The sequence below is a fragment of the Aotus nancymaae genome, unplaced genomic scaffold, assembly GCF_030222135.1.
Source record: "Aotus nancymaae isolate 86718 unplaced genomic scaffold, 86718_ANA_hifiasm-v0.15.2.pri h1tg000019l, whole genome shotgun sequence".
In the NCBI taxonomy this organism is placed as follows: Eukaryota; Metazoa; Chordata; class Mammalia; order Primates; family Aotidae; genus Aotus; species Aotus nancymaae.
In genome coordinates, this window is record NW_026988431.1 from 13,850,715 (window position 1) to 13,876,361 (window position 25,647).

The 25,647-nt window shown below is 37.6% G+C and overlaps 1 protein-coding gene and 1 long non-coding RNA gene across 3 annotated transcripts; one reads left to right on the forward strand and one right to left on the reverse strand.

Annotated features, from left to right (window-relative positions):
• The first annotated feature begins 2,164 nt into the window (after window positions 1-2,164).
• Window positions 2,165-24,804, forward strand: LOC105727058 (uncharacterized). Of its 2 annotated transcripts, none has more exons than XR_002479257.2 (5): window positions 2,165-2,363; window positions 3,977-4,078; window positions 10,912-11,018; window positions 13,695-13,799; window positions 23,725-24,804. It is a non-coding gene; the product is annotated as an uncharacterized LOC105727058 (long non-coding RNA). The 2 variants fall into 2 exon arrangements; XR_001109693.2 differs by lacking the exon at window positions 23,725-24,804 and adding an exon at window positions 15,154-15,993.
• On the reverse strand, window positions 7,001-7,801 carry LOC105727055 (large ribosomal subunit protein eL8-like). Its single transcript, XM_064378919.1, has one exon. The coding sequence runs from the start codon at window positions 7,799-7,801 to the stop codon at window positions 7,001-7,003; it is 801 nt and encodes a 266-aa protein (XP_064234989.1).
• Window positions 24,805-25,647: the final 843 nt, after the last annotated feature.

The following is a 25,647-nucleotide window of genomic DNA, read 5'->3' on the forward strand; positions in this document are numbered from 1 at the left end:
TGAGTCATAATCAAAGACGCGTTTGCCGAGCCAAGCGGGAAGACGGGCCGAGAGCAGCCGTTGTTCAATGGCAGCAGCCTCAAAAATTGGGAAGGATTTTTTTTTAATGGGCAAAACTAGAAATTTGCCCCCTTGTACCCCACCAAAAGAGGTTTCGTTTGTAATTTGCATATATTTTATACATAATTTTTATATCTAATAAAACTTTTAAAAGCAATTTTAAAGTGCATTGTTTGCAATCAAATTCTTGGTTGTAGCTTCATGACTTAACGCAAGTTACTTGAATTCTGTGCTTTTGTTTTTCATTCATGAAACAGGATAATAAACATCCCCGGAGAGAGAGACTGCGAGACACCTTGGCATCCTGCCCGCACTTAGCACTCGCTAAACCTTAATTGTTATTTTAAAATAGAAGGGAGAAGATAATGAAGAGATGAACAGTTTTGAAGGGAAGACAATACAAACATGAAGCAAGTTTTGTTTTTCTTTTTTCAAGTGGAGTAAATTAGACAAATTACCAATGGAAGAGAAGAAAGTAGAGGCTGGAAGGAACATATGAGGCTAAGAGAAGGAGCTGAAGGGAGAGAAGGAAGAAGGGGGAAAGAGGGAAGAAGAGAGGAGAATAAAAGCCTCCAAGGAACAAACCAGGCTGAGAGATGGGGCTGAAAGGAGGGAAGGAAGAAAAGGAGGGAGGAAGGAAGAGAGGGAGAAATAACACCAAGGGAGGAAGGATAAAACTAGGCTCCGTGGGAAGAGGGGAGGAAGGAAGGAAAGAGAAATTCAGCTAGGCCCAGTGGCCAAAATGCTGAAGTATGTCCTTCCGGGAGGGGGTGGAGGAATATGTTTACTCACTATTTAGAAATGCATGACAAACTCCATCCGCTGAGGGAGATTTGTAAAATATATAAACAGATAAACAACTGTCTGAAAATGAGCCCCAAATGAGGAGCCTTTGCTCCAGTGATTGAGATTTGGCAGTTCTGCAAAATGAGGAAATTCTTCCTTGTGCGGCTTCTTGAGGGGTTGAGTCATGAAACCCATAGCAAATGTTGGTGGGCTGGATTCCTGAAAGGCATGCCAGATGGATGCATTCTGGTTAGTTTTACTGTGTGATGTTCCCTTCTGTACATCTGTCAATTTTAGAAGAAAGGAGTGTGAATAAAGATTTGAGAAGTAAACTTAAAAATAAAAGCCAAACTAGTTATTTAATGTACGAGTATCCACCCACCATGAGCTTACAGTTACAGATTCCAAAACAAGTAACCATTTCTCCCACTTTTCATTTCCCTCCCCTTGGTTTCTACTTTCACTGTATTTTTTTTAATCTTCTTTTATAATATTATTTTTAAAGTAGAACTGCCTCGAGGAAAGGTGCTTTTAATTAATACGAAAGAATGGAAAGAATTTCAGCTAGGCCTCTCTAAGAAAGTAAAGCTTTTTGAAAGAAAGGGCTTTTAGCTGAAGTTTTAATGAGAAAGAGTTGGCAGATGTGAAATCAGAAGTTTTTTTAGACAAACAAGAAAATAATAAGACGGGAGTGAAAGAGAATGGACTAGAAATCAGAAGCAGTTCTATTCCTTAATTACCGTAAGAACCAAAGACTAAAGGAAAGTTTTTCCTACCCTATAAAGAAAGATGAGGGCTTCCCTCCACCAGCCAGACCTTCCAAAAAGAGGAAAAAATAAAAATTAAAAAGCTCGATCAGATTCTTGTAATGATTTGCCTTTTCTTAGGAGGTCTTCTTCAGGGTAAAAGACATGAAGGTGCTCCTTTCCGCACCTTCTGAAGAAATACTTTTGTAGAAGCAAAATTTCTGAAGGGATAATTTTTGCTGGAGCAAAAACCATTAAGTAAGATAAAAATCCCTTTCCCTTTGTTTCAATTTTGCTAAGCCTTCAGGCTGGGGCAAACAGATTATCATTAAACCTTTATTAATGTGAAACCCAAAAAAGATAAAATCTTAAATGCTGGGAAGCCCTTACCTAAAAGGAGCAAGAAAACAAACCAAGGCCCAGAAAATAGAGAAAGAGATTAGGAAGCTTTTCTAAGGGGAACCTTTGAACTGTTGGCTGTAAAATGAATGTCTGTGACTTACCTTAAACAAATAGGCAATACAAACTAAAACTGGGAACTAAAAAGATCTGGTCAGATCAGATAAAAAGCTTACCTTGTGTGAAACACTGTGGTCAAAGAAGAAAATTCCATTCATCTTAAGTGGAGACAAAAACGTGTATCACTTGCTTTGTGTGTGCTCATAAAACATCTCAATCACCTGAATCCCCTTGGGTGCAATTTTTCGTTGGACTCGGCATTCTGTAAACTGAACCTGGACTCGGGTTTTGATCATATGAATTTATCCAAAGGTGAGTTGTAATCCCTGTTTTCTTTTAAATCACTTAAATCCACCATTAATTCATGTTAATAATTTAAATAATTTAATTTAATATTTAAATAGTAATTGGCCTTTCCGGGTGTTTTATAGAATATGTTTTAATTAAATTATATGAATTTGATGACACTGTAACAGGGGAGGGAGTGGGGCATCCCGAAGAGGCTCCCAGTTCCAAGGTCCTTGGCTTCTCTCACCTGAAGAATGGTGAAAGAGGCCACAGAGGCGCAGTGAGCTTACCATTTGAATAAATATCGTGGGCCCAAAGAGTTTTGCAGAAAAGCGATTTATTAGGCAGAGAGAGAGAGAAAGAGAGAGCGAGAGAAAGAGCTCCCACGTCATTGTGGGAGGGGAATTCGGAGGGGATATCCATATAGGAGCAGCTGAGTTTTAACCCTGGAGTTATTCTCTCCTCATTTATGTTCTTGTCCAATGAGAGGAGTTATTTCAAACTTTTCTGGAGTGATTGATCTTTGACTCTGATACCGACCGGAGTGGCTGCTTGGTCCACAACAGAGCCCCCTCCTCCCAAAGCTTTCCCGGCATTTTTGGACAAAGAAGCCCACCTGGGCGAATCATGAGGTCAGGAGTTCGAGATCAGCCTGACCAACATGGTGAAACCCCGTCTCTACTAAAAATACAAAAATTAGCTGGGTGCGTTGGTATGCGCCTGTAATCCCAGCTACTCAGGAGGCTGAGGTAGGAGAATCACTTGAACCTGGGAGGTGGAGGCTGCAGTGAGCTGAGCTCACACCACTGCACTCCAGCCTGGGCAACAGAGCGAGATTCCATCTCAAAAAAAAAAAAAAAAAAAAAAAGAAGCCCACCTGGATTCCTTTACCTAGCCCCTGAGGGGGAAGGCCAGACAAAGAACTCTAGTTCCCAGATAGGGGTGTAGATGGAGGCCGGGCGCTGGGAAACTCCTGCCTTTGAAACCACGCCTCTCGTGGACCCAAGAACAGAAGTTTTTTCCTTTACACAGTCCCTCAATATTACAGGTGCTTCATATACAATTGAATTTAACCTTAGTGTGCTAATTTGATTTTCATTTAACATGATTAAGTTGGAAAAGATTGTTTCGATTTCAAAAGATCATATTTTTTTCTCTAGTATAAAATTTCAGAATAGTAGTGAGGATTTCCTGCCATGTTGTTACAATACCTGTTGCTAAATCACTGGATAAAAAGAAGCAGTAAACAGCCAAATAGCCTATAAATTTATAGTTTTGGAAACTAATTTCAGGAATTCCTCTAAAGACTGTATCGATGCTGAAATGTGGTTGCCAACACAAATCTGAGCTTTAGCTGACGACAGTGTGTTGCAAGATTGCTTAATGGTCCAGCTCAGTAAGAGAGGACAGTCTTAAAAGATGCATTTTCTTCAACTTACATGCCAAACAATGAATAGATAGAGAAATGTGATATACTACATACACACACACACACACATATACACAGATATATACATATGTGTATATATATATATAATATATAATGTGTATATATGTGTGTATGTATACACACAGACAAACACACTCCATGGGTTACTACTCAGCTTTAAAAAAAAATGAAACATTGTCTTTTGCAGCAACTTGAATGAAACTGGAGGCCATTATTCTAAGTGAAGTAACTCAGGAATTGAAAACCAGATATCGTATGTTCTTACTTATAAGTTGGACCTAAGCTACGGGTAAGCAAAGGCATACAGAGTGATGTAATGGATATTGGAAACTCAGAGAGTGGAGAGAAGAAGGGGGGTAAGCGATAAAAAGTTATTTATTGGGTACAATGTACACTCCTTGGGTGACAGGTGCACTAAAATCCCAAACTTCAGCACTATACAATTCATCCATGTAATCAAAAACCACTTGTATACCTAAAACGATTGAAATGTTTTTTAAATTTTAAATTAAAAAACTAAAAAATAGCAATAGGGAAGATAGAACTTACCAAAAACAAAAAACTACCAAAAGATGCAGATCTTGTTTTTTCCTGTCAACCATGTACATGTGTTTATGGAAACTATCGTACATATTTTAGAAGAGGTTTACTTGAAACTATTCAAATCCATAGCACTCTAACCTTTTTAGATATTTGAGGTTTTACGAGTGGTCACTCTATGTTTTTAATTTTTGGAAACAACTAGACAGTTTTAAGTAATTAAAAATTATTTTTGCAAGTCCTTTTTTCCTTTTTTTATTGTGGGAAAATACAACATAAAATTTATCATCAATTTTTAAGTATATAGTTCAGTGATATTAAATATTCATAATTATTGTGCATACATTACCAGCATCTATCTTTAGAACTGTTTTCATCTTATAAAACTGAAACTCTGTACCCATTAAACAACTCCCCATATGCCACATCTTGACTATCCATTTATCCTTCTGTTAACAAAAGACCAATGAGATCTGTGGAAACAAAAGGAGAACTTTATTTTCTAAAAGCAATCTGGAGATTGGGAAGATGTAGTCTTTAGTGCAGAATGAAAGTGTGCCTCAAGGAGGGGTCAGAGAGTCTCAGATTATAAAGGCAAAAACCACAGGACAAGGGTAGGAGTCCAAACCAGGTACCGCGGTCAGACTGGATAAACTTTAAGCAAGACATCACAAGTATCTCTTTATTGGCTGGCCTCAGGTGATCTGTTTGTGGTCAGTTTGAAAATTTCCAGCTGCAGTCTATCTCAGTTCCAATAACAGGAACTAGTTTGGCTTGATTGCAAAAAGGAAGATCTTGTGAAACCTTTACAGCCTCTTTCTGAGAATACACAGTACATGGCTATTCCTTTACCCAGCTGTGGTCACCTTGCTCTATTTTAACATAGAGTTCTTCAGCTGCAGGTAATTCATTTTATCTGTCATCCAACAGCATACTTTAACACTTTGATGGGCACTTAGATTGCTTCTATGTTTTAGCTATTATAAATAATGTGGCTATGAGTCTACAAATATCTTTTTGAGACTCTATTTTCACTTATTTTGGATGCATAACCAAAAATTGGAATTGCTAGATCATATGGCAGTTCTATTTTTATTTTTGTGGAAGTACCACAGTGTTTTTCACAGTGGCTGCACCATTTTACATTCCCACCAACAATGCTAGTGGGTGATGTAGAGTTTCAACTATACATCCTCACCAACACTTTTTATTTTCTGTTTTTCTAATTGTAGCCACCCTAATGGGTGTGTAGGGATGGACAGATGTGATACCTTTCCTCATTCATCATAAAGGTTATGGCTAAGACTCCTTTAACAAAAGAAAGGTAACTAGACAAAAGCCAAATTTGTTTAATCTAAGTTTTACATGATACGGGAGTCTTACCTAGGGAAAACTAATTTTAGGCTTAAGTTTGATGAAGAATGGGCAGCCATATAGAATTGTGATTAGGCAAAAAAGATTTGATCTGTGATCTACAGACATGTAGAAATGTGATTGGACCAAAAAGGTAGAGGATTGGGACTCTCTGTCACACACACCCCATCTTGGGAGAGGGGAGGGGATGAAGATTAATTTGATCACCAATGGCCATTGATGTAATCAACCATGTCTACATAATAAAGCCTCTGCAAAAACCCCAAAGGACAGGGTTTGGAGAGCTTCTGGATAGCTGAACACATAGAGGGTCCTGAGGATGGTGCACCTGAGGAGGGTATGGAAGTTCTGTGCCTTTTCCTATACACCTTGCCCTCTGTACATTTTCCATCTGGCCATCCATCTGTATCCTTTGTAATATTTTAAAATAATAAATGGGTACACATAAATAAGTGTTTCTCTGAGTTCTGCAAGCCATTCTAGCAAATTACTCAAACCTGGGAGTTGTGGGAACCCTGATTAATAGCTGGTTGATCAGAAGCACAGATCATAACTTGTGGTTGCAACTGACTGGCATCTGAAGTGGGGAGCACCCATGTGGAACTGAGCCCTCAGCCTGTGGGATCTGACACTATTACCAGTTAGATAGTTGCAAATTGAGTTGAATTATAGGACAGCCAGCTGGTGTCAGTTGCTGAATTGATTGTTTGCTTCATGCGTAGAGAGAAATTCCCACACATCTTAGTTACTAGAGGTGAAGTATTCTCTGTTGTATTGAATGTATAAGAAAAGACAAAATATCCTTTTTTACTATATATTTTATACTAATCCAATTTTCTTAGTATTTATAGGTCTATTCAGATTTTTCTATTTCTTTGTGATTTAGTATCCATAGGTTTTGAGTTTCTAGGACTTTGTATAATTTAGGTTATCCAATTTGTTGGCATACAATTGTTTATAGTACTCTTGTAATCTTTTTTTTTTATTTCTGTAGAATCAATAATAATGTCCCCACTTTCATTTTTCATTTCAGTAATTTGAATCTTCTTTTTCTTCTTTATTCATCTTTCTAAAGTTTGTCAATTTTGTTGTACTATTCAAAAAACCAACTTTTGGTTCCATTGATTTTCTCTATTTTTTATTTCTATTTTGTTGATCTGTTCTCTAATCTTTATTATTTCCTTTCTTCTAGTAGTTTTGCATTTAGTTTATTCTTCAAGTTTCTTTTTTTTTTTTTTGAAGGAAAATTTGCATTGTTTTAATTATTTTTATTTACAGAAAACTCAGCAGTGTACATTTAACTCAATTTTGTGGGAAGTTCTTTAGCCTTTGCCTTTTCGAGCTTGGTGATGCGAGCCACAGACTTGGGACCCAGGACATTGCCTCCCCAGTGACGGCAAATCTCATCATATCTGTCATTGTAATTGGTGCGGATAGCTTCCACCAGCTTAGCCAAAGCACCTTTGTCTTCCAAATTAACGTGTGTGAAGGCGACAGTGGTGCAGGTCTTCCTGTGGACTAGACGTCCGAGTCTTGCCTTCCCCTTGATAATGCAGTAAGGGACCCCCATTTTACGACACAGGGCAGGCAGGAAGACAACCAGCTCAATGGGATCCACCTCGTGTGCAATCACCACCAGCTGAGCTTTCTTGTTTTCCACCAAGGTGGTGACAGTGTTAACTTCTGCTCGAAGGACAGGTGGTCTCTTAGTGGGGACGCCCCCTTTGCCAGCTGCTTTCTTCTCGGCCCGGGCCAACAATCTCTGTTTCTTCTCTTGTTTTGTCTCTGGTCTATACTTGTGGGCCAGCTTAAGCAGCTGAGTAGCTGTTTGGCGGTCCAGGACCTGGGTGAACTGGTTAATTGCAGGGGGCACTTTCAGCCGCTTATTGAGGATGGCTCTCTGCCGCTGCAACCTGATATAGCGGGGCCATTTCACAAAGTGGGTGAGGTCTCTTTTGGGCTGGATGTCCTGTCCAATGCCAAAATTTTTAGGCCTCTTCTCAAATAGTGGATTCACCACTTTCTTGGCCTCCTGCTTTTTCATGACAGCAGGGGCCGGAGCCACCTTCTTCCCTTTGGCCTTCTTTCCTTTCGGCATCTTGGGCGGCAGGAAGAGAGACTCTTCAAGTTTCTTAAGCTATTAAGTTGTTGATTTGAGACCTTTCTTGGCTCTTGATGTAAACATTTATGATTGTGAATTTCTCCCTTAGCACTGCTTTCACTATGTGCCATGAGTTTTGGTGCTGTGTTTTCATTTTCACTTATCGTTAAGTTTACCTAATTTTCCTGTGATTTCTTCTTTGATCCAGTGGTTGTATAAGACTGTTTAATTTCCTCAAATTTGTGAATTTCTCCTGCTGTTTTTGTTTTCTAACTATAACTCATTGGGGTTCGAGAATATACTTTGCATGCTGTTTGTCTTTTTAGTCTATTAAGACCTAATTTGTGATCTAGCATATGGTCTATGAAAATGTCCCATGCACACTAGGGAAGAATGTATATTCTGTTATTGGGTAGACTGTAATGTATATGTCTAGTGGATCGAGTTGGTGTATTCTGTTAAGTCTTCTATTGCCCTATTCCATCTAGTTGTACTGTTCATTATTGAAGTCTCCAGCTATTGTGGAATTGTCTACTTCTCCTTTCAATTCTGTCTGGTTTTACTTCCAATATTTGATTGTCTTATACAGGTGTGTAAATATTTATCATTGTTATATCTTGCTGTATTAAACTTTTGATCAATACATACTATCTTTTATCTTGTAAACCTTTTGATATAAAGTCTATTATTTTCTGATATTAGTATAACCACCCTTGCTCTCTTTTGGTTACTATTAATATTTCCAGGGAATATATTTTTTCATCTTTTCACTTTTAATCTATTTGTGTCTTTGGATCTAAAATGACTCTTTTGTAGACTGATGTATAGTCATATGACATATAACAATGTTTTAGTCAACACCGGACTAAAGATATGATGGTGGTCTTATAAAATTACAATACTATTCAAACATATGTTTAGATTAAAAAATACCTATCATTGTGTTTAGATTAAAAAATGCCTGTCATTGTGATAAAATTACCTACGGTATTCAGTACAGCAATATGCTGTACAGGTTTGTAGCCTAGGAGTGATAGGCTATACCTTATAGCCTAGGTGTGTAGTATACTGTGCCATCTAGGTCTGTGTAAGTACACTCTGTGATGCTCACAATGATAAAATTGCCTAATGATACATTTCTCAGGACATATCCTGGTTGTTAAGCAGTACATGACTGTAGTCAGGTCATGTTTTTTATGCATTCTGCTAATCTTCATCTTTTGATTGGAGAGTTTAATTCATTTATGTTAAGTAATTACTGATAAGGAGGAACTTGCCTCTGTCATTTTGCTGTTTGTTTTCTGTATACTTCATAGATTGTTGCCTTTCATTTCCTACAATACTGTCTTCATTTTGTTTAGTTGATTGTTTCTAGTGAAACATTTATATTCCTTTCTCATATTTTTATGTGTATATTCTACATCTACTTTCTTTGTGGTTACATTGGGGAGTACAGTTAACATTCTAAAGTTATGATAATTTTATTTGAATTTACACCAGCTTAACTTCAATAACATATTGAAGTTATGGTCTTTTAGAGCTACTTTAGAGCTGGGTCTATTCTGTTTTTGGTTGTTGATGTTACAAAATTACATCTTTATTCATGGTGTATCCTAAGTAGTCATAACATATAAACAGATAAAATTGGAAAAGTTATTTTGAAGTTAAGCAATCTCCCTGTCATAAATCTGAAAGTACTGAAATTTACTATTAAGAATTCCTGCTTGATAATTAAACCATGGAGTCTATCTGGATCTATTTTGACTATAAAGACACATAGTATTTGAAAATAGCAGATAAGCCCTCACACACAGATAAGATTCATTTTCATTTCTCTCTAATGATTTTAAAGTTCAGAAAAAGAGAAATTTATGCATAAATTATAGTGTATTTTATGCTAATATATTGTACAGAGTTTATAAAATTTACTATTTTGCTGTATAACGAGTGTTAATATTTTAATTCTATAACTGAAAAAAATTCTTATATTAAATTACCTTTGAATTACAGACTTAAAATTATTGACTACATGAAGCTTCCACTACTTTCAGCACATTTTTTGGGAAATTAATTTCCTCATTATGAAGAATCCAATGGGGAAAAAAATCAATGGAATCACCATGCTTATAGAATATTTTGAGTTTTTTGAAAAAAATTATTTTTGTAAAGAAACTTATTTAGCTAAGAAAGTAGTATTCAGAAGTATTGACAGTGTGTGTATGACTTCTTGAAAATTAATCGGCATGCAGAAACTATTGTTTTCAGTAATATCTGTATATTCCATATATTTCTCAGCCACCTTTGCAGTTACATTAGTCATGTGATTGAGTTCTGGAGGTAGAAAAACACTCAAGAGACAGCAGGTAAAAGAGATATGGCTTGATTCAGCAGCTCTCTCATCAGCAGCTCTCTTACACTGTCTGCTCTATCTGGACTCTGCTTGAGCTGGCTGCTCCCACACATAACTGCATGTCTGGCTTTCCCTTGCCTTCAGGGTCAGCAGCTTAACTCTTTTTCTCTCTCGGCATGGGTGAGCTGAGCTGTGTCCTGGCTCCCCCTTGTCTGTCTCTAAGACGGACAGCTCTGGCTCTCTGTTTTTCTGGGTACAAGCATGCCTGTACAGTGTCAGCAGGGCAATTATACCTTTTACAGACAATAGTGGCTTAGAGCCAAGTGATGGTCTTCCCATGTTATGACTTCATGGCTGTGATAATAAGTGGGGTTATACCCCTGCATTTTAAACTCACTGAGTCAATCTGGATGTTTACCTTGGTCTACTTTTGTCCAAAGCACAGCCATGATCCTTACACAGGCACAAGCAGGTTCATGCCAATTTAAGTGAGGCAGAAGGAGTGGGTTAAATTATAATGATGACTAGGGAGTGGGACTGGGGGAAAAGTTCCTATCCATGGGCTGGCAATTTGCAAGCTTTGAATTTTCCACCCAGGCCAAAGGAGGAGGCACACACAGGCTTTCTTATCAGCATGTTCAGATGTGGGGCCAAATGGGACAGGGGAGGTGAGATTAAAATAAATTAAAAGTCAAACATAAAAAAATGAAGTCAGACTCTATTACAGGGTTTCTCCTAACTACTTTCTGTACTTTAGGAGCACAGAGGAGAGACCTCAGGAGACGGTGCTATGACCTCTTAACACAGAACACAGTTGGCTGCAGCTGATCCCTCTAAGAGAATGCATGACCAGTTCTCAGAATGGTAAAAGACATAAAGATGGACTCTAACTGCTTTTGCTCAAACCATGCTAACAGGAAAAAAGGAAGTCCCTCTTTTCTTTTCTGCTTTCCAAAATCTTTTTAGTGACAAACACCTATTAGCAGAAATTAATGGGCGTCTCAGAAATGTACACCTGTGCTCCAGGTATACAACTCGCACTACAGAAAACACTATGGAAGTATGGATTTGGAGCAAAGTCAATGGGGAAATAACTGATATGATACACTCCTTACCTCTGTTATCTCAGCATCTGTGCACATCTCCTTTAATATTTTTTTTACTTCTATAGCAACAATCTCATGCTTCTGCATTTATTCAAACAAAATACGTTCACTCTCTCCCCAGAAAGGGGAAATACAGATAAGAATGTTAACATCACCTTTTTGATCTATCTGTTAGCTTAGTCCCTCTACTGGTACTACTCTACGACTTAGCAACAAAGTAAAAACACTAGTCATTAGCACTAATCCTTATCTAAATTAGTAATATGAAGAAGAAAGAGGGAAAAATACTACGTGCAAAGTTGCTAGTCCTTGTTTCTGTAACTAGTCAGAATAAATTTTTCTTTCTTTCTTTCTTTCTTTCTTTTTTTTTTTTTGTTTAGGCGGAGTCTTACTGTTTCCCAGGCTGGAGTGCAGTGGTGCCCTCTTGGCTCACTGCAGCCTCCACCTCCCAGGTTCCAGCTATTTTCCTGTCTCAGCCTCCTGGGTAGCTGGGATTACAGGCACATGCTACCAAGCCCAGCTAAATTTTGTAATTTAGTAGAGACAGGGTTTTACCATGTTGGCCAGGCTGGTCTCAAACTGCTGACCTCAGGTGATCCGCCGCCTCAGCCTCCCAAAGTGCTAGGATTACAAGGCATGAGCCACTGCGCCTGGCCAAGAAATGTGATAATTATAACTTCTCCAATTATCCATGGCATGTTCCTTTTACCTCAGCCAGTGTCTCTTATCATAGTTATTAACCTGGTAGAATAACATCAGATATTTATTTCTGAAGATCTAATGACTCAGTGATTTTGTCTTGACTGGACGTCTGCTATTTTTCCTTAATTTTTACTGTTTACTACATACATGCTAAAAGGTAACTCAGAAAATCCACTTATTATCCTCTCAGTGCCCATTATGTAGCAGGAACCTAATTTTTCCCTGAAAATCAGAGTCAATCACTTCAGCCAATAAAGTATCCCCTTCTTTGACAGTTAATTCATTAAAAATTTATGAAAAACCCAACATAGATACATGGTTGTCTCAACATCTAATCTAATGTAACAGGGGTTGTGTCTCCTGGCAGAATCATGTCTTAGTTTTTTGGGGGAATTGAGGTTCCTAAATCAGCAGAGTCCAAAATCTCAGGGATGGGAACCAAACTTTTGTAAATGGATAATTAGATTTAATAGTAAGAGAAGCCTCTTTTATTTCTGCCTCTTGACTCACAGAGCCATGAGTTCTGACTTTGGAAGAAATAGCACCCTATGTGTCCCAAACATATAGTGTATGCTACAGCAGAGAATCTAACTCAGTGACATAGAGGGAAAGACCTGTGAATGCCATTCTGTCGTACTTTTTTTGTCATCAGTGTTGAGTGAGACTTCAAGGTAATAAATTTTGATGTGTTGTAAATCCATGAATGGTTGTTCTGGCCAAAGCATTGCTGACAAGTAAAGCAAATTCATATCCAGAACAAATGTGCATTTTTGTGAGTTCAAATCTCTGACCTCTCTGTGGAGAAGAAACTAGATGAGAAGAGCCTGGGTCCTTGAGTTCTTCCTATAGAGGTGAGACACTAGGAGAGCCACTGAGCCCAGAACATCCCAGAACATCTGTTTTGGACTTTGTGTTTGAGAAATAGATGTTTATTACATTAAGCCACTGAGATTTTGGTGTTGTTTATAACAACTTTTAGCCTAGTCTGACTATTTCAAGCAGGAAATTTGAAATTTCCCTTCAATACAAAATTAAAGAATTCTAAAGATCTATGAAAGAATTAAAGACTTAACAGTTTTACATATAAAATCTTCATTTATTTAACATGTAATATTTAAAATACACATATCTTCATGTTAGATCTATGCATTGAATGTCCTGTTTTTCATTAATTAATTTACTTTTTAAAATAGAGATAAGGTCTCAGTGTGTTGCCCAGGCCAGTCTTGATCTTGGGCTCAAGCAATCCTCCCACCTTAGCCTCCCAAAGTGCTGGGATTACAGGCAACAGCTACCATCTTGTCTGAGCAAATTTTGTATGTTCATTCAGAAATTAACTTCCATGTCTGAAATAATGAGGATAATTTTAAATTTTTATTACTAAAATTGCTGTTGGTATGATTGATTGATAGATATATTTTTTAATTTCAAGGAACTCAAAGAATATCTCCCTCTCTGTCTAAAAGACATGTTTTGTATTTTAAAAATTAGAGAACTATTCATGAAATCAAAATGTTAATTACTCAAAAAATTAAAAGTGAAGTGTTTTTTGCCTCCATTCCTCATTTTTTCTTATGTGGAATATAATTTTCTTCTTTCTCCATTATGTTTCTGATATTCCTAAATGGTTTATTTACTAAAAGGATGAACTTGTGTGATTGCCAGTTTTCTTTTTCATCATGTTACAAAGCTTTTAAAATATGATCACATCTTGAAAATCTATTTTTTACAGAAATTACTGATACAAGGCCAGACTATAAGGTGGAAAAGAGACTTGAGAATTTCTCTCTCCCTGCTGTGTCAATATACCAAATGAACCGGGAAAAAATATTAAATGGTATGTGCAGCCCAAGCTCTGTTTATCAAATGGATGGCTTAGCATGAATATTTGTGAGAATTTTTCATACTAAAGGGTATCTTAAATAACTATAGCAAAGCATTCCTAAATATGATTTAGAATCCACTTTGATATAGAAATACAATGATTGCCTAATGATTAAAAAGAAACATGACTACTAGAATACAGAATGGTTTTAATGACTGTCTTACTCGCTTTGTATGGATATTAGGTAATTCATAAAGAATATAAATTTATTTCTTACAATTTGGGAATCGGAGAAGTCCACAATTGAGGGGCCACATGTGGTCAGCTTCTGGTGAGGCCTTATGCTGTATGATACCATGATGAGAGGCATCACAGAGCAGGAGGGGCACGTGAGAGAGAGCCACACTGGGTTTTATACAGACACACTTTTTTAATAACACATTAAATCTGGTAAACCATTAATCCACTCATGGGACCCAAGTCCTCATGACCCAATCTTTTCTTAAAGGCATTACCTCTTAATACTTTAACATTGGGGATTAAGTTTCAGCATGAGTTTCAGAGGGGACAAACATTCAAACGATAGAAATGACTTATTAAGCCATGAATAAACAAAGACAAATAATCCATCCCAAACATTACATAATTTTTTTCAACTTTCTTCATATAGTGTGTATGTTGGAGGTTTCTTCAGTTCACCACTTTCATGATTTTCTATATTAAGTATAAAGTTGTATCTATTCATATAACTTTCATCTCTTCCATCCTGACATTCCAGTCTGTGCAATGTATATCTGTTACATTTATTTTCCTTTGCAATATGTCCTCGAATTTGGGGAAATGGTTTTCTCTACCCCATATGAATGTGATGAGACTATCTAGAAAAGGGCTCTACTCTCCATCACCACAGAGGCAAATTCGTGATCTCAAAGCCCCAATACTGTGTGTGTGTGTGTGTGTGTGTGTGTGTGTGTAGTTGTTGTTGTCATTGAGACGGTCTCACTCTGTCACCCAGGCTAGAGTGCAGTGGCGCAATATCATCTCACTGCAACCTCCGCCTCCCAGGATCAAGCCATTCTCCTGCCTCAGCCTCCCAAGTGGCTGGGATTATAGGCTCCTGCCACCACGCCCAGCTAATTTTTGTATTTTTAGTAGAGACGGGGTTTCAGCATGTTGATCAGGCTGATCTTGAACTCCTGACCTCAAATGATCCATCCACCTTGGCCTCCCAAAGTGCTGGGATTACAGACATGAACCACTGCACCCAGCCCCAATACTATATTTAGGGGAAAGACAGTTGCGATTATTTTTAATGCTGTAAAGGCTCTAGGCCTAGAGCTGTTGACCGCTTCCTTACTTCGTGTAGAGTCTCTTGAGGAAAGCAGAGTCGAGACAAAAAATGTTCTGATGACACGGTATTAGCCACCACTTGTGTCTACTCCCTTAGATCTCTCAGGTAAGTGAATCATATACATCCTATTTTTCCTAAGTAGATTTCCATCTTTTGCAACCGAAAGTTCTGAAATTAAAGCCCTCATGTACCACCTTTCACTGTTAATCTTGATGAGATGTCTTTTAAATTAATTTTATAATATTAAAAATTATGATAAAGGAATCACAAAAATAAATGTAGCAATTAGCAAAACAAACAAAAAGAAAACATGCACAGTGTTTTTATAAAAGTCTAAGATAAAAAGTATTTTCATTAATCCCAAAATAAGAAAAGGTGAGGCCAAGTTATTGATCGGTATTACAAAGCAATGTTGGCTGTGCTCACCCATACTGGGTATCATAGCTTTCAGGCCCCTGCAGTGTACGGAGCATTGATTTCTAATCCAGTACCACATGATTTCTTCTAGCCTTCCTCCCATGCCTGTCCTCTGTCACCTCCCACTCCAACACTCCAATCTGCTCTGGGTACAGCATTCCAGACTATTTTCTGTAAGCCTCCTTCCTTTATTGACTATGGATTCCCCCCAACCCTTGCCCTCCAGGTAAAACAGGCAGGATAGATAGGGCTAGATTGGGTAAGAATTGCCCTTTGTCATGGTGAAAATTCTGGGAGGACTTCACAATGAATACTCTTTCTTTATCCCTGGCAATTCCATGAAAGGTCTTTCTCAAAGGCACCCTGTAAATATCTGGTGGTTTTCCTGAGGAAAATTCTCTTATGACTCTGACTCTGGAAAGCCCTTCACTGTTATGCCAGCATGCACTAAGCCTCCAGCAATTCATTAAAAATGTTATCTAAATATTTTTGCTCCTGCTTTGGAGTCCAGTGGTTTCTGCTTCAGAGAAACAGATCTTGGTTGCTTTATCTCTCTGGATGTACCTGACTCTAAAGTTTACAAGGTAGTGGTTTGCCCTGTGCCCTCCTTCATTCTCTGATGGATCTAACTCCATAAGACACATTTTTTATTCTTATTTTAAAAAAATTGTAGCATTAAAAATATAATTACAAAAGTAATTCATTTGCATTAAAGATAGAGTATACAGAAACCAAAAGAAAACTAAAAATCAACCATAATTTCAACAAGTAGATATGATGACATATATTTTGACATCTATCCTTCCCTGAGGTTTTCAAAAATATGGAAAGCATTAATTCACTTGTGTATCATTAAGAGATGCTTCTAATTTTCCATTGGCCGATGCAAATGTAGAAAAATCTCCTTAGAGCAGATGAGTTTATTCCTGCACAGACCCATTTGGTTGTGCACATTGGTTACAATGGCTGAGCCTGGGAGTATCATCCTGGAATCTTGAGTATGGGGCCCTTCTGAAACCTGTGCTGGAACCTGGCTAACTGAGGGCAATGAGAGAGGGCAGGGGTGCTTCGGTCTAGGCAAGACAAAGTTTACATAGCAAGTTTAAGTGGCAGCAGTGGGAACAATGGCAAGCCTAATGTAAGCCCTCATAGGGGACTGGTCAGAGTTTCCATGTCTTTCTCTGTGTAAGGTTTTGTACAGTGCATAAAGAAATGAGCCTTCAGAAGGAGATCTTGGACTTCCTGATAATGTGAACATTGGAATTCCCAGCAACTAAATAAAAAGAATAGCTCTGTTATCAATTGTTCTTCTAAGATTAAATGGGTCACATTTATAGTCAGATGCTTTTTTTTTTAACAAAGTTTACTCCTGTTTTTATTTATTAACATTTCTAAAGACTTTTGAAAATTTAAAGCCAAGCCAACATTAATACAAGCTTCTCTTACTGATATGGTTTGGCCGAGTCCTCATTCAAAGTTCATCTTGAATTGTAATCCTCATAATCCCCATGTGTGGAGGGAGTGACGTGGTAGGAGGGGATTGAATCATGGAAAAGGGCTATGATTCCTCCCATGCTGTTCTTATGATAGCGAAAGAGTTCTCACAAGATCTGATGGTTTTATAAATGGAAGTTTTCCCTGGGCTTTCTCTCTTTCCTGCTGCCTTATGAAGAAGGTCCATGCTTCTCATTTGCCTTCCACCATAATTTGAAGTTTCCTGAGGCCTCTCCAGCCATGCAGTACTATGAGTCAATTAAACTTCTTTCCTTTATAAATTACCCAGTCTGAGGTAGTATTTTTATAGCAGTGTGAAAATGGACTAATCCACTTACTTTGAGCAATTCATGCAAAAGTTTAAAAATTGTAAGTAGTTAAGAAGACCTCAAGTCCTAGAGTTTCAGATTTGATGTTCCTAGAATTAAGTAATCACAGGAAGCACCAAGAAGGGAATGGAGAAATAAGAGAATAAAGTATAGAATGCCAAAACAAGTGTGTTGATATGAAGGTTGCTTCATTGGGCAACTGGTGCTTAGTTCCACTGAGACTATAGGGGGGTTACTCCCTGGTCTTGCTAACCTACCCTGTGAATAGGTTGAGAACACTCTTATGATCAGAGAAAGGCTAAGTTGCAAGAACTTGCAGTAAAAAGGTATCAAAATGAAACCAAAAGGTAAGTACTTGCAGAGGGGATGTGATTGAGGCACAGAGAGCACCTGCTATACCCAAGATGTTGTTTTCCAGCCCAAGTTTTACTAGAAGGCTCCGAATGGGAGATTCTTGAGCCTAGCTTATCTACCAAAAGGTGCTTTTTAAAATTTCCATTTGGCTACGTTTTCTTTGCTTATAGGTGCCTTCACTGGAAGGGCTGATGGCTAGCCAGCTCTATGCGTGGATTGCTCTTTCTTAGAGGCAAAATTATTATCAAGTGTGTGGACAGAGAGCATCACTACCCAAGATAATTTCCTTAATAAGGATAACTTCAGTCTGGAAATGGAAGTCTTTAGTTTAAGTCATTCCTGGTCAGCAGTGTCTTTTCTCCCTCTTTAGCCCCAAACATCTGTGTGTCCGTTGTGGAAATCTAGAATTACCTCAAGCTGTTGTATGATCTCTCTTAGGACCCAATATTGTAACTGGGTGCCATTTCCCAGCAAACCTCCCATTCAGAGAGCCTGTTTTCTGGTTTTATCTTGGACAAAAAAGTTCAAATATTTTAATTTAGCCAATTATAAAAGTATCCGAGTAGTTAAAAGTTATACAATAAAATAAAGCCTGATAAAGGGGAATGAGAGTCTTCTTGAGAACTAATTTAGAGACCTGACATACTCTTGTGTGGCCAATGTCAACCTTTCCCTCATGGGTCCACTAGTGTCTGAATGCCAGTTTCTTAACAGGATCAAGAGATTTCTGGTCCTCACTCCTAGGCTCTGTTCCAGAAATGTCTACTAACAAGGTGAAAAGGAATGGGAAAAGCAGAAAAGAAATGCATCAGAGTGGTGTTTCTCCACCAGGGTCCTGTATTATTTAGGCTGCAAGGTAGGCTACTATAATAGAGGGACCAAGAAACTTCAACAAGAAGAACTTTATCCTTGTCCATGTCATAGTTGAGAGATAAGTAGGCCAACTTGGCCTTGTAGTCATCTTTGCCATACTCAGCTTATAACTGTGATGTTCCTGTGCAGTTCTGGAAAGATGCTCCAATTATTGCCATCTACCCACCAGTGGAAAGAAAGGCCTATTCCCAATCATTTTTAGTTGCTCAAGTCTCAGAGTGGTACACAGTACTTTTTGTCTTTTTACATCCCTCTAAGCAAAACTTTGTGATGTGTTTACCCTAAACTGTTAAGATATAAGATATCTGGACGTTATAAACTTTAGCTGGGAAGATATGTGATTCCTTTCTACTCTATTATATGGAAAGAAGAGAATAGATAGTAACAGACAACTACCAATTAGCTACAAATCTCCACAGAGTCAGAGGTTTTATCAGCACTCACTTGCCTGTTAGTATCAGTTGCTTCAGACTTGAAGTGTAAGAAGTGGAGGGAGAGAAAATGGCAGCTAAGTCATTATGTTTCTTACATTTTCTGTTTATCTCTACTGTAGGTATTTTATGAAATAAACAAAAAGTATCCTAAAGATTTTTAGGAGTAAGAATACTCTATATCGTAACTATTTTAAATTATTGATATTAGTAGTATCAATATTGTGGTAGATTAAATTGTCATCCACAGATATCCATTTCCTCCTCTCCGAAGAAGGAATATACATCCATTCAATGGCTGGTGAGTTACAGTGCCTCCCCAAGTGAACAGTATACATACCTGTACCATTCATGCTATATTCAATCATGTGGCATGCATGCAATATATGCCACAACCAAGCAGGAGTTTTGGGAACCATGCAATAACATCATGCCCCAAATAGGGGCTCACCCCAACATACTACTCACAGTGATCCTCAGTTGACATGAAATGCAAGTAACTCATAAACCTTCGTTTTTCTTAAGCTAATTGTGGAATTATCCTTTACCTCAAATGCAGTTCAACTAATATGATGATTCTTATTGTATATGAATCTGGAATTTAAGAATAATGTATGGGAATGAGTGAGATTGACTAGGGAGGGGATGTAGTGGAATGAGGAAAAAAGAGCATCAACCATCACCAACATTTAAGGAATGCAGAGAGGAAATAGATGCTGCAAAGGACACTGAGAAAGAGTGGACTGAGATGTAGGAGAAGGATCAAATAAAAACCAGAGTGTTTTTCATAGAAGCTGACTAATAAGGCTTTCATCAGAAAAACATAAACACTTCGAATTATTTCAATCAGAAAAAGATTGATTATAACTTAGAAATTTAGACAATTGCTATTAATCACAGCTGAAAAAAAATAATAATCACAGTTGACTGCATGTTTGCAGAAGCCTTTGCTGGTGCCCATTGATTCCAGAAAAATAACTGATTTTTGCTTCCTTTCTGTCTTTCAAATCTTGAGCAAGTTGTCATTGTTAGAATGTAAATTACTGCAAAATTCTGGTGGGAAAGGAGTTTGAAAATTTTAAATCCTGGTGTTTCTAGCTCCAGCAATAGTCAGAAGAGAATAGAAAGGAGTGGAGATATTTACGGACAAAAACAAAGAATAAAACTAACAAAACAAAACACTATCTAGTACAAAAGCCAATGGAGGAAAGGATTTCAAAAAAAGAAGAAAAGTGCCAATGATGGCAAGTGACTTAGAGAGGTTAACACTATATAAACTGGAAGATAGCCATTAGAATTACGAACTAGGGGGATTCAATATTTTGGAAAGTTATATATGAAAGTCTTATTTGAATGACTTAAGATGGATATGAGAAATGAAAAAACATAGACCACTCTTTCAAGATAGAAATAAGGATAAGGAGAGGAAAAAAGGGGGTGGCAAAATATAGAAAATATATGATGCAGGATCAAGAAAAAATAATTTTAAAGTGATAGAGACTCACTATGTTTCAGATAGAAAGGAAGTAGTATAAATAGAGAAAGAAGGGCTGAAGGTATCAACAAGAATAAAATTAATGTGGCAAGTTCCAGAAGAAAATGCATGTGAATAAAAATCAGATTACAAATAGTAGGCTACCCTGTAAGAGGAGGGATGCCAACATCCTCTAAGGCTTAATTAAGGAAAAGAGATGAAGATGGGCATAATTGTAGAGATCATTGCAGCTATGAAAAGGAAATAGAATGTAAGGAATTTATGCATAAATGATGTCTCTTTTTCTCATAAAAATGAGGGCAGAGTTATCTGCTTATCAAATGAACAAAAATAAAAATCAATAGTTCTCAGTGATGGTGAAGGTATTTTAAAATAGAATCTTACACATCGTTGTTGAGAATATAAATCATCTATTTTTCTTGTAGTAACATGGCAATTTGTATCCAGAAGTTTATGTAAACACTTAACTATAACTGGGCCTATATGTCAATTTTGCCCTGCATATGCACTGACGACAGCTGCAGCGCAGTCTTGCTAAGCCAAAACCCCCGCAAATTTAGGTGCCAAAGCATTGGTAAAAAATGCACTGAGGAGAATTACATTACACTCACAAGGCAAAACTTTCTATAAAGTTTTTGGGTTAGGGAAGGCAAGAAAAACTCTTAAACTAGTCTTTTTCCTCCCCTTAGAATTGTTATAAACCTTATATATATACAAATATAACGAAAAGGAAAGTTTGAGTGAAATAACATAGTGCCTGTTTCCACCTCCTCATATCATCCTCGAGTACTCAATAGACTCAAGTTCAAAAGATGGTACATCATCACCAGGTGCCAAAGGCATCTTCTCTCTAGGTTAAGAGGCAGACAGTTATGAATTCCAGAACTTGATGGACAGCATATCTAGGACATGCAGACAGTGGGCTGAGAACTTCTTCCTGATCTCCAAACTAGCCTACAGCTAGCTCTACTTATAGGAAAAACGTATGTGTGGGACAGATTTTTTTAAAGCAGAAATAATAAAATTGTATGCTTATTGCACATCAGGAACTATTCCAACTACCTTACATCTGTTAACTCACTTATTTCTAAAAATAACCTTTCTGAGGTATTTATATTGTCATCTGCATTTTACAGTTGGTGCAACTGATCCACAGAGAAGTTAATTAACTTGCCCAAAGTTGTGCAGCTAAGGAATGGCTTTAAAAAGAAAAAGAATTTATTATTATTATTATTATGAAATAAGAAAAAAAAAGACGCAGTTTGGTGAGGCCCTACGTACAATTTAGTCTACATAAGAAGGTGGGGGGATCAAATGCAGTACGCATTCATTGAATAAACAGCAGTATATATTGTTGGTCTTTCCTCAGTGCTATGTTAATTCTCCTGTTCATTGTCATTGTGGTCTAAAAGAACCTTGATCATGTGGACGTATTACAAAATAATGTATCGGTACACCAGATTTATGACATCTTATTAATTGAACCTGATGAGCGAGAAATTGAAAATACTCTGGGTGCCTTGCTAAGATACATGTTTCAAGAGATGGGAGATAAACCTTATAAAGTTTCAAGGAAATACTTCGCTGAAGTTTTTAGTGATCTAGCCATCGAGGGCATCTCTTTCAAGCTGAAGAACAATTTATTGCACTACCCACCAATATGGAATAAGTACTCATCTTGGTAAGTTCATTTGGATTTTAGAAGTAGCATATTTTGTATCTGAAATGCTGCCCAATAGCTTCTGTTGGATGGTTTGGGAGTCTATTAGTTTTGAGTGCAAACTCAGAGCAAGTAAAGGCTCTGACTGCGGGCTCTGACATATTCTGACTGTGGTGTTGGTAGATCTGCTTGAACCATATAACCCAGCATATACAAAGATACTAAAGAAAGGTGCTCTCTCAAACCTCTAGCAAAAGTGAAAAGTAGAGTCAAAGTCTACACTCTTAACATTCCAGAGCAAGGGCATGTTATTTGTACTGGTTACCAGTTTATTTATTTTTTAGCTCCAAATTTATGTATTTGCCTGCTCTGTAGTAATGGAGCTAAGTCCTTTAAATATTTAAATATGTTCCTTTGGGGGATGGACATGGTGGCTCACATCTGTAATCCCAGCACTTTGGGAGGTGGCCAGCGTGGCAAAATCCTGTCTCTACTAAAAATACAAAAACTTAGCTAGGCATGGCAGTGCGTGCCTGTAATCTCAGCTACTTGGAAGGCTGAAGTGGGAGAATCACTTGTACCCAGGCAGTGGAGGTTGCAGTGAGCTGAGATGGTGCCACTGAACTTCAGCCTGGGTGACAGAGCAAAACTCTGCCATCTCCACCAAAAAAATACGTGTGTGTGTGTGTGTGTGTGTGTGTATACTTATATATATACATACATACATACATATATTTTCCTTTTGGAAGTTGGCACTGATTTCTTAGCTGAGGGCATTGAGAGACATTGCAAGGACAAAATGGTTTTGCTTCCTATTTCCAAGTGCATGGTTGGTTTCCAAGCGGTTCTGCAGCGCACATAACTTCCCCTGTACTACCGCAGCATATGAGGCTTCTCTAGCACCAAGCTCTTGCAACACTTGTAATTTCTCCAGTGCTGGGCTCCTTCAATGAACATTGGCCATCATCACCCAGTGGTCAGCAGCTCCCTGCAGAACCTCTCATGGGGGAGTTTGTGGTGAATTGCCTTCATGAAGACACCTTTCTATTCTGTGCCTTGAGTAATAAAGTTATTTGTCTTTGACTCTAGCATCTAATGTTCTCTGCCAGCATCTACGAATCTGTTACAGACTAACTTGGTTAGTTGTCAAGGAGGACAGATATCAGACCCTTCTCAGTTCCTGACATAAGATCTAGGAATAGTTTTAGCAATTATTATTTAATTAAGGGTTGCAGTGTGGTGATGTTTCAATTCTAATATTACTACTGAGTTTGCTAGTTGTTACTCTTCTCTAAAGAAGACGTTGCATACCTCTTTGTGGTATTATGAAATCTCTGGGTGGAGGGTGAGACTCTTCTGGGTGTTTAATCTCAGCCCTAGGAGTAATGAATGTTTCTTATATTTGCTCATCCTATATTCTGTTAAATTTTCTTCTTACTGTCTAATCTCTTTATATTCTAATCCCCTATTGTTGCCAATTTTTTATATTAAACTTTTCGTGTTCAAATTACTCTACTGTTTCTCTTTTGATAGGACTCAGACTGATAAACCATTTGCATGAGAGAACTGCACACCATTTGAAAAACAGCTTTTTTGCAAGGTGCCGTGGCTCAATCCTGTAATCCTGGCAACTTGGAAGGCTGAGGCAGCAGGATTACCTGGGGCCAGGAGGTGAAGACCAGCCTGGGCAATACAGCAAGTCGTAACATTAGGCAATCTTATCAGGAATCTGTTGTAAAATTGAAGTGTAATGTTAAGTTTTGGGCTCAACTAAGTCCATAGAGCTTAAGTAAGCTGCAGTAAAGATGGCTTAGACCTCCATGTCACCTAAAAATGTTGCATTAACAATGCTCCCTCAGCCTCATGGGAGGAGTTGTCCATTACCAACTGACAGAGAAAGAAATTTGAGTTTGATCCATGGATAGATTGTCGTGATACGTGGTTACAGGTGGAAAATGAAGTGCTATTTTACTAGACCCCTTACTTGGGAATGTCCCTGACAGACAGTTGTGAGGGAAATCCCTTAGGCAGAGCATCTATTAGTTCATCTGGTCATTTATTTGTATAGTAAAAAAAGTAGTCCAAAGTAAGGCTGTAGATGAACTCTTAGGCAATAATGGTTTAGCTCTCTGGTGAGAAGTCCGGAAGGAGTAGGATTGGAAGACGGGGATCAAGTAGGACTGGGAAAGAAGCATGTATTTAGACTTATGGGAGCAGGCACATGGTGTGAGCATTTTTGTACTGCATGCTAACTTTCCCAGCCCCCTTTTATGCCATTTCTCATTACAGCTACCAAATCATCTGTACTGCAAAATCTCTTACATTTTTCACTAGACTGATAATATAAAAGTGGTATTAACGTGTTTTTCCACACCCATGTTATTACAATAATCTGGCAGTAGATCCAGACTTGATTAGATTCAGCTTTTAAATTTTTTTTGGCAGTAACATACCATAAGAAGGTGATATAATCTGAACTTCCTATTGCATCTCACCAGGAAGAATATAATATACCCAGCACTTTGGGAGGCCGAGGCGGGTGGATCATGAGGTCAAGAGATCGAGACCATCCTGGTCAACATGGTGAAACACCGTCTCTACTAATACAAAAAACTAGCTGGGCATGGTGGTGCGTGCCTGTAGTCCCAGCTACTCAGGAGGCTGAGGCAGGAGAATTGCCTGAACCCAGGAGGCGGAGGTTGCGGTGAGCCGAGATAGCGCCATTGCACTCCAGCACGGGTAACGAGCGAAACTCCGTCTCAAAAAAAAAAAAAAAAAAAAAAAAAATTATCTTATTTTTATTTAGGTTAAGATGGTTCAACTGTTGTCATCTATACATTAAAATTTCCATCAATCTTCCATCTAATAGTTTTAGCATTTGTTATTTAATTAAGGATTGCAAAGTGGTGATATTTGAATTCTAATATTACTCCTGAGTTTGCTAGTTGTTATTCTTCTCTAAAGAGGACATTCCATACCTTTTTGTGGTATTCTGAAATATAGTCTAAACAGGAAAGGCAGAATAAATGTTATCTTTTCTTCTTTTATTATCATAATAATGAGTTCTTGTCTTAGTAGTCATCCATACTAACGTGTGAATTTCCTTTTGAATATCGTTATGAAGTTAAGAAGTTTCTTTATGAATATCATTATGATGTTAACATGTATCTATATCTGTATATCTATATGGAGATATATTTTTTGATCTATTGTTGTCATCTTTTTATTAAACTATTTGTTCCATGTGTGGCAAATGATGCTAGGAAATAAATTTTTTTTAGAAATAAATACATTAAAAATCTTAAGTTTTGGTTTATTTAATAATTTATTTGATTTCACATTTGTATCTCTTTTCTGTTTCTTTGAAAATCTTTATTTTCTAATGACACAAATATATTATTCATTTGCTTTGTTCTATGATAAGTATGTGTGTATATAAGGTAATAATGTACACGA

What these genes read in the sequence shown, in the direction of transcription:
- LOC105727055 (XM_064378919.1), bottom strand. Translation starts at nt 7,801, where the DNA reads ATGCCGAAAGGAAAGAAGGCCAAAGGGAAGAAGGTGGCTCCGGCCCCT.